At 42.4% G+C, this 9,257-nt stretch overlaps 2 protein-coding genes across 2 annotated transcripts in view; both read right to left on the bottom strand.

The window, feature by feature from the left end:
- Positions 1 to 383: 383 nt before the first annotated feature.
- LOC306698911 (cytochrome c oxidase subunit 5A, mitochondrial-like) lies at positions 384 to 3,185 on the bottom strand. The gene is made up of 5 exons (XM_079163409.1): positions 3,054 to 3,185; positions 1,358 to 1,474; positions 1,011 to 1,132; positions 687 to 809; positions 384 to 536 (listed from the first exon to the last, which is right to left on the bottom strand). Exons 1-4 carry the CDS (start codon positions 3,124 to 3,126, stop codon positions 696 to 698), a joined length of 426 nt encoding a protein of 141 aa, XP_079019535.1. The 5' UTR covers positions 3,127 to 3,185; the 3' UTR covers positions 384 to 536; positions 687 to 695.
- A 3,322-nt stretch (positions 3,186 to 6,507) lies between these two features.
- The window catches only part of LOC306694655 (synaptosomal-associated protein 25-B-like), a gene marked incomplete at its 3' end in the record, with an annotated part of 39,331 nt that continues 36,581 nt past the window's right edge, over positions 6,508 to 9,257 (bottom strand). The window contains exons 6-8 of the mRNA XM_079157586.1: positions 8,597 to 8,716; positions 7,443 to 7,587; positions 6,508 to 6,576 (exon numbers count right to left, since the gene is read on the bottom strand). Of these exons, the coding sequence (XP_079013712.1) occupies positions 6,508 to 6,576; positions 7,443 to 7,587; positions 8,597 to 8,716 (334 nt within the window). The remainder of the gene's footprint in view (positions 6,577 to 7,442; positions 7,588 to 8,596; positions 8,717 to 9,257) is intronic.

The following is a 9,257-nucleotide window of genomic DNA, read 5'->3' as shown; positions in this document are numbered from 1 at the left end:
TTCAATTGTGGATAATGTGAGTACTGAACAACATGTGGGTCTTTGTAGTTTGACAACATAGGGTGGAAATAGTCTGTGTTTATGGTCTTTAACCTTCCTGCACTTGCATAACAGTCCCTTTTCCACGACAGACATTTGTACTGTAGGTGTGACTAATAATATCGACGATGACCCCATTCCATGTAAGTAGCCCAGTAAGCTATGCCAGTGAAGAAGTAAGCATATTAGCAGGGAACTCCTACATGGAATGCCGGCAACATTAATGACATTATTAACTTGATATTTCATATTTCTCTACTACTGCACTTTTACAAAAACGTGCTGTAAAAAAAGAAAACAAAAAAAGGTCCATTAAATTAAAAAAATAATCAACAATTTACCTTACAAGAAAACACAAAACACTTTCTTAAATAATTGGTTTTCTTTAATAGGTCCACCATTTTGTACACAACAGGACCGCATGGATTTAATCAACAATATAGACATATTTGACGGAGGAGAATTAGGGGAGCTCATCTCTTTAAACATCAAATGACCTGCGGAGAGAAGAACACACATTATTTTCAGAACACAAGTTAGTTTCACTGCCTCAAACACGAGTTATTTTACAGGGTTTGAGGCAGTGTTGGACAGCAACAGTACACATCGACTTCCCAAGTTGTTGTAGTAGTATAGTGCAGTCTCACCTTGACGGCCTATAACTTGTCAATGCCCAGCTCTTCTGGCGTTGAGATGCCCAGTTCTGACAGGGTTGGCTTCAGCTCTTGGATCAGGTAGGGATAGATGTCTTTGTGGGGGCCTGCTTTGTCCTGCAAAACACAAAAAGCAACTAATGTAGAGCATTCTGTCACAGGACACACCTGCAAACCTGGCAGCAAGAAGCGATGATTAAACAATATAATCTGGTGATGAATTTGCTATTAGGGTCTGTCACTTCACCACAGAAACAATGTTCAACAAAATGGTTCATGGCAGACCATAAGAGAACCTATTAAGGGACGGTCACTCACCTTAACGGCCTCAAGGATGCGGATGGCGCTGGCCAGGTCATCCAGTCTCCGGCAAGCCCTTAGTGCCGAATCCAGGATCTTGGCCTCGGGTACCAGGTCATACCCGATCAGGGTGTTCATGCCTTTAATTAATGACCAAAAAAAAGCCTAATTAATTTGAAGAATCAGCAATTAGAGCAAATGCAAACAATACAAGAGAGAGAAAAAAAGTAAAATCTGGACATGGGTCTGATATTTGACTGAATTTTTTTCAAATGAGCCAGAACCATGACAATGACCAAACTAGGAACAACGGGCAGCGCACACGTCATCAGAATGGAATAAGAACAAATTGTCAGCAAAGTCACCTTTCCTCAGTTCCCAGGCATCTATGTCGGGTTTGCTGAAGTAAGTGACCCAACGGGCATCAAACTCCTCGTCTGACTCCACCTTGCCATGGGAGTAACATCTGGAGGCCAATGGAGCTGGAAACAAAGAGGCACAGCACAGAGATGGCTTCAAATGTTTTGAAATATAAGTTTCAAGAACTTACAACAAGTACATGTAATGTATTAATAAATAAACGACTTTCCTACTAAACCAGTCTAAGTATTTCAAAGTAATCCAAACACATCAGCAACACAAGACGTTTGCATGTCTAGAATTGGCCAAATGTTTTAAATTAGTAAATATATTATATTATTATTAAACGTTAACAAGATTAGGAATTTGGCCAGGCACTCTCTGCCAACCTTAAACCCAGTTTCAGATTTTTGGCATTTCAGTCAGCCATAATGGCGTATCAAACATTGTCCTCTGTGTATTTTTAAACGTTTGAATATGATGAGGTCACATTGAATTAAAAGAGTCAAGCGGGCAAAACAGAACATCCAAAGTATGCAAAAAGCTTTTAAGTCATATGTTCTTTGTTTTCATAGTAAAATGGTTCTTTCTATAAAACATGTAACAACTGTTCTTATCTTAACCCTCATTCAGACGTAGAGCACCACAGTGACATTTGAAAACTAGCGTGCGCTCTGCACAGTTCTTCTTTCAAAGCTCGATCACAAACTAAGCATTTTAAGGAACTCAAATAAAACCAGGTTGCACGTCTGATGCTGTGGGCCTATGAAGCCAATCTAGAAGGTGTATCTAATACAGGTCTATAAACGTGCCGTAAAGCAGGTTGGTTTCAGTTTCTCTAAAGACACTCAGTGATAAGTCACGTGACTTCTGGAATACATCCGGGTTCAACAACTTCAATATCAAACTACCTACTAATTAAGTAACTACAATTTGTATCATCGCACAATGATGTAACACCACGATATCCCAACACACAATTAGGGACTGACATAATTCCAACTCCATAATTTCTGTACAGCAAATAAAAGTTAATTTCTATAATTTCCTCAACACATCATATTGACACGACGAATCAAACTGAAGTTAACAGCTCATTATTCGAATCACATTTATACAATACAAATATTTACATACAATTTCTAGGAACTAACGAAAGTGGATTGCACCTTGTCAGCTGTACTCTGAATAGACACCCAAACACTGTAAGCTACACCTCTAAGGGAGTTCATTTCAGGACAGGTCTTATGGGAGAATATTAGCATCAAGACAGGTCACGAACTAAAGCATTCAAGGCTTCCACAGTAAACGATATGTACATTGAAATATGTAAGTTAGCTATATACATAAATAATATGGTGGACATTACAACGTGTCGGTAACAGCTGCGTATAAACTGCGGTCACTGACACTCCTGAACTAACTGAGGAGGGTCATCGCAAGGTCGTGACATTTTTGCCAATATTCATTTCGCGGCTCTTCATTTTAAAATACGTTATGTGAGGTGAAACTACAGGAAAACATTCAGGTCAAGACCACAAGGTTAGCAAACCACACAAATAATTCAATGTCACCCGAAGTTAGCTTTCACCACACAGCTGTAGCTAAGCTAGGTGGCTAGCCGAGCCAGCTTATGGTCGCTCTCTTTGTGACAGAGGCTGTTTCATTTCGCGGCAGGTGTGTAGAAGCGGACCGTCCTACCTGTGTAGCAGGCTCGTGACCGAGCCAGACTCCGGGCCCCCGTGGCTGACAGTCGGAACACGGCTCGGAACATGGTACTGCAGTGGGTGCTAACCGTCCTCTGTGTCAGAGAGGGAGACTCGGGGCGGACAAACACGAGTAGGGCGACCGACGCGGGTCACGTGACGGACGGAGATAGCCGAACGCTTCAAGCCCACACTGCTGATAGGTCCGTTTCGTAACCATCCTGCCAGAGACTGCACAGCGTGCTACTCACTGTGTGTGTGTGTGTGTGTGTGTGTGTGTGTGTGTGTGTGTGTGTGTGTGTGTGTGTGTGTGTGTGTGTGTGTGTGTGAGTAACAGACTGTAGGAAGTGGTTGTGACATAATTAGTTGATTCTAGCATCCAGTGCAAATTACACACAAATGTTTTATTTATTCTGCTTCAGGACACTTCCTGACTAATTTGGTTTGTGCATTTGTGTTAGAATATAGTTTATAACAGCAGCAGGGCCCAAAATATCCTGAATTTTGAGTATAAGTCATGCCCCCAAAACACTGGATCCTACACTTCCCATAATGCACTTTATATCATCTTTCATTAGACCCTCCATGCCAAAAAGACAACCACATCTTTCAAATTCAACACGCCCAGTTTGTATCGCAATCTTTCTTTTACAACATTTTAAAAGAGAGAAAAAAGAACTTAAATTGCCAAAAATTGGTGGAGGGCCCCTTTAACATCACTGCGAAATTCAACACACAATACCAGCAGAGGGAGCTCTTGGTTTAAAAACACTCTGGAGCTCTTAGTGCGCACAAAGCATGCTGGTTTCATTTATTGTTACAGCAGCAAAATACCTTTTATAACAAGTGCACGTGAGGAGCTGAAGAAATGATAGATTCCACAACAAAACATTAGGTTATCATTTAAGGGGTAAAGTTATGTTGTATTTAATGAACCACCAATAACCATATATGTAGCATTTCTTTCCATGTTGACAACATGGATGAAGACATTCATCCATTTTATTTGTCTTTGTGTGCATGCACACATCACATGCATGCACACATCACATGCATGCACAGGGGCCGTGTTGCGCATGTAACCAAGGTATAGCGGATTACGCTGTTGTGTGTATCTGCTGTAGATTCAAGTGTGTGTGTGTGGGTGTGTATCAGTGTTCTTAGTGACGTGGTAAACTCTAATCCGCCCTAAGCCCAGGGCACCACAGTGGATGTCCATTAGTGTAATGTGCTGCTGCACATCGTTCCTTCTCTATTTCTTCCTGTCTCTCTCTTTCTCTCTCTCTCCAGCGTTTGTCTTTTATTTCATTTTTCCATGCTACACCATAGTGCTTTAGATATCTTTGATAATGTTGCACATTTGAGCCATTTAGCTCCAGTTTTAGAGCAATTTACGACTAGTTAGCATAAGCTCTCTGACCTCTCACCTCCCTGTGGAAGGGCTCAAGTTAAAGCATATTTTCTTGATGCAATGACCATAATATAACCTTATGTCACACGTGTGTTACATTGTGGGTCGTAAAATGTGACATAGCAATAGCACCTACGAAGAAGTCTTCATAGGGTGAGTAATTACTGTGATATTTTGTTCCCCCTTATATAAGGCTGGGTCATGTGACGTGTGCGGAGGGTCAAGATTGAAGTCCCTTCACAACTGTCACCGGTCGGTGTTAGTGGAGGATGTGACTGTGTTAACACCGCAAAGAAATCAATCTCCCTGAAATGAGAAAATTCAACATAACATACGAGATACGTGAGGAAAGAGTATGATATTTAAGAGCACATGTGATTTTTCACTGTAAAACCTCAGCCTATTTTATTGGCATTATTATTTTAGTTATTTATTTGTCTGGGAATAGTTTATTCACATAATAATTCTTTATCTTGTTTTCAGCTGATGCATGTGCTCTTGGCTAGAACTGAAAAACTCCCATTTTGACCACTTTTTTTTAACTTCTTGTTTCATATTGTACCACTGTGTCTTAAGAGTAGTTTTTGCATTGTACAGTCCCGGTTCTGTTCTAACTCGTGCATTCATACATTGTTGCTTGTGTTTTGAGGGATTTAAAGCTACAAACCTCAGGGTGTTTACTAGGAGAGCACAAACACAAACCAGTATTGAAAGTCATCTAAAAATAGAGAGGAAGCTCAGTTTGGTTCTACAGTTATGATGGTTTTATTGGCATTTTCCAAGGTATTATTTTACAATGATGGTCACAGTCCGGAAAAGGTTAAAGAGACATGAAACAAAAAGAGTGACACTACTGCAGATAAATATGGGCCTCTCTTCCGTGCGGCCTACATATGTAGCATGCGGTTGCCATGTCAGGATATTTCTGTCTGAATAAATGAATAATTCAGTGTCTTCTAGCAGCGGATGAACATGCATAACACACTTAATGCACTGCTTGATACTGCTGGGGTTGAGTCATGGGTAAAGCAGTCCGGCCTGGGATGTGGAGAGGTTGTGACCTCCCCTGTAAACTTTTCCTACCAGTTGAATTGCTTGATGTTGAACCTGCTCTTATCATCAATCCCAATGTTACCTATTATGGTTAATGCCCAAAATATTTTCTGAGTCCCATCGACAACGCTGTTCAGACCTCAGCCGAATGCAAAATGTTCGCTTATGCACTGGGTCCTATGATAGAGATATTATGGATTTCAACAAATCAGTTCAATAATGAACCGTCGCTTTAGACTGGTGAGATTTAGCTCCCTGAGGAAACGGTTTAATACTATTCAATCAATGGCATCGAATTGTGTTAATACTGCTCCGTCTAAGAGTTGATTCATTAGCGGTCATCATCCGAATGGCTCCACGTCAACATTAAGTGACTTGGTGGTTATTGAAACGGTGGCCTTGGCTACTAGCTGTGAGGGCTGCATGTTCACTATATTCACTGTGGCCTTATCATGTAGCATCACGACACCCTAACTGATGAACACGCAGCGCGTCTCTCATGGACAACGCCGGGACACTGATATGATGGGGGACGGACATGTTGGAACAAGGTGTACATACAGTTTATATTACACAGACTTAAAAAAATAAATAAAAGAAAAAACGATCGATGAAGAAAACAGGAACAAGTGATCTAAGTCGATGAAGCCATTTAAGAAGCGCTATGTACAGCGTGGAGACACTTTGAGTGGATGATGTGTAACAGAACTATTATTTCAGCGACACCACAGAACAACATCGACAACAAGGGGAAGGAAGTGATGAGCATAACCGGGCGGGGGGTTTATGATATGTGCTTGTGTGCAAATCTCTATCACAATAAAAGCATGATTTTGCAGCGCCTGCTGTCGAGCATAGGGCGTCGGTGTTGGGGGGATGGGGTGGGGTGGGTGGGGGAACTGGGCTAGGTTAGTTGGTGTTGTTTTCTTCAAGGTGATTGGGGTGAAACGGGGATGAAAGCACTTCTTTTTTTTCTCGCTGCAGTTTAGCCACTGCCCAACATCTTTGTAGCACGCTGGTTGGCCTCGTCAATCCTGGTCTTGTTAGAATCGGCCTGAAAGAAGCACACGCACACAGTTCAGCCAGCGGCCGGCGGAGGTGTGGGGGAGGAGTTACTTAAAAAAGGAGAATGCAGGTTTGTTTTCAACCCGGTGTGTTTAGCTGGTGTGCATAACTGTGGCTATGCGTGTGTGAATCTATGGGTCATGCTGACTTTTACAGGAGATGATCATAAACATGATCTTTACATGAATCATTTCGAACAGCTGACCAAAGGTAAAAAAAAATGAATAATGTAGCCGCCTGGAACGGGTCATTGTGGCTAACTGCATTGGGATCTATGTCCGGCTCAATTTATGGGATGACCTAGTCACCCTGCATATTCACATTCCTGGGAAATATGCTGGAAATAATCTGCAATTATCCTTTAATGTAGATAATCATACTAATTTAATTGACAAAGTGGACAATTTGGATTTGTAACATTCAGATTTACACCCAGATTTTGTCCACTGGCATGTGAATCAGATTTGCTCCAGCACAGCCGCATCCGTTGTCACATAGCTGAGTGCTGAGCATCTAATCCATGCTGAATATCAGCTAAATACTCCTTAGATTAGCTAGCATTTGCCCTAGATTTGTTGCCTTTCATTTAAGTTACATTTAATACAACAAAGCTCCTTCTTTATCCTCGCATTGCAGATCCATATTGTCGATATTTTGGAGCATCACACCTCGACATGTGAACTCTGTTGGCACTATTTACTTTGCTACCCCACCAACCAAGGACAGCTTGTTGCCTAGTAACAACTAAAATCAGACTTGTTAAGTTTGAATTTAGAATGGCGAAGCCCTGCAATTCTCTAGAAATAACAAACCCTTTCCCACCAACTTAAAGGCGATATTGTCACTGAGCAGTACCTTCTCCATGATCCTGTCGACCTGGCGGTTCTGGGTGTCGATCTCCTGGCCCATGTCCAGGGCCATGTGACGCAGGTTGCCAATGATCCCGCCCACCTGCTCCAGGTTCTCATCCATCTCGTTCTCCCGGGCGTCTTCTGTTACCCTGGAGCACACAGGAGGAAGGCAGGCCAAAGATCATGTTAGGATCTTTTACATTGCGCTGGAGAGCACGAGCCTCACTAAAGCGGCGTGGCACGGTACGCAACAGTGTGCGGGGAAGATACAATGTCTATAAAGCAATTAAATAAGTCAATAAATAATAAAATCACAATGTTCTTTGAAATAGAATGTATTATATTACCACATGGCACACTTTATGTCACACACTTTATGAGCCGTCTGGAGATTCAGTACCATGGAGAGCACTCTACATCGATCCGGTTTTCCAAGGAATTGAAAAACAAAACTCAGCAGGAGGAAGAAACTCTGATAATTCTCCAGGATCCACAAGGCTTAGATCACATGTCATAGCATTACTCAGTGATTCCCAGTCAGAGGGTCGGGACCCCTCCAACGGGTCACAAGGTGATTAAAAAACAGCTCTGCTACACACATTTTGTCCGCTCAAATCATTGCTTTTTTGTGGTTAGTGTTACCTACTGAAGTTTAGAGTTCTGACACTTCTGACACTAGTGATAGGTAGGGGGGGGGGGGGGTTCACAAGCAAAACAGGCTGGAAACCAGTGGAATAACACATATCCATCAGGTATTTGTGTCCAAAATTGTTGCAATTTAGTTCTTTTCTAAAAATGAAATTACTACATTGCTGTACTGAACCCTTATTGCTGCAGAACGTGTCCCGCTTCTTCGGCACAGTCCTTCAATCTGTAATCCTCAAAACATCACAGTGAATTGAGATTAAAATTCCAATCAGTCCCATGGGGAATAGTATGAAAACACAGTTTAGCAACTGACACATTGTCCATAATGAGGGGGGAAAGTGTCGAGAAGAGTCCAAATGGGGCGACCTATTCCAGGATGAGTCTCATGTGATTTTACATAAACAGTATCACACACACCAGCACTTACACAAACACACAGCAAGCAGCAAGCCTGCCAACTACTACACACAGAGGGACACCTACACACACACACACACACGTAGTACTTACCTGCGGATGAAGCCCCCGCTGATGGCCATCTGTTCACGTTCGTCCATCACTCGAGCCCCCGGCTGGCTGTTCACCACTCCATCCTGGTTCGCTCCCCAGGCCTGGCCCCCGCCCTTAATCCTACCACACACACATTTCCGTCAGGGCCAGTTCAACTTCTGCATTGTGTGCTTGTTGTATAGACACTTGTATGCCTATTTAGATATGTGTGTGTTTGCACTTGTTTGTAAACGTAACCAAGGCTAGGCGTACATGTGAGGTTGTGTGTGTGCATGTCTATTTGAGCACATGATTTCTAGCAATTCACATGTTCAAAACTCACATACTGTGTGTTTGGAATGCATCGCGTTAATTATGGTATCAAGTCAATTAGCCTGCTAGAAGCGGCCTGCCGGCCACTTATGATGGACCTACATACGTGCGTTTGCAATCTGTGAATAATTGATCCGACATGCAGATCAATTGAATCCGGGCACAAGAAGCTGTGTTCGAAAAGTTCTCCTCAAAAGGTAAAACCATCTCCCACCACGAGCACGTACAGAAGAGCACAAACACAGAACACATAATGACCAGACTCCGGACGGAGGGGAGACGAAAACACACACGTGCAAAGTTGAGAGGACGTGCAAGGCGGAAGACATGGAACACTATGTTTGACACG

Source organism: Pholis gunnellus (genome assembly GCF_910591455.1).
Source record: "Pholis gunnellus genome assembly, chromosome: 1".
Taxonomy (NCBI): Eukaryota; Metazoa; Chordata; class Actinopteri; order Perciformes; family Pholidae; genus Pholis; species Pholis gunnellus.
This window is presented reverse-complemented; position numbering and strand designations above follow the sequence as displayed.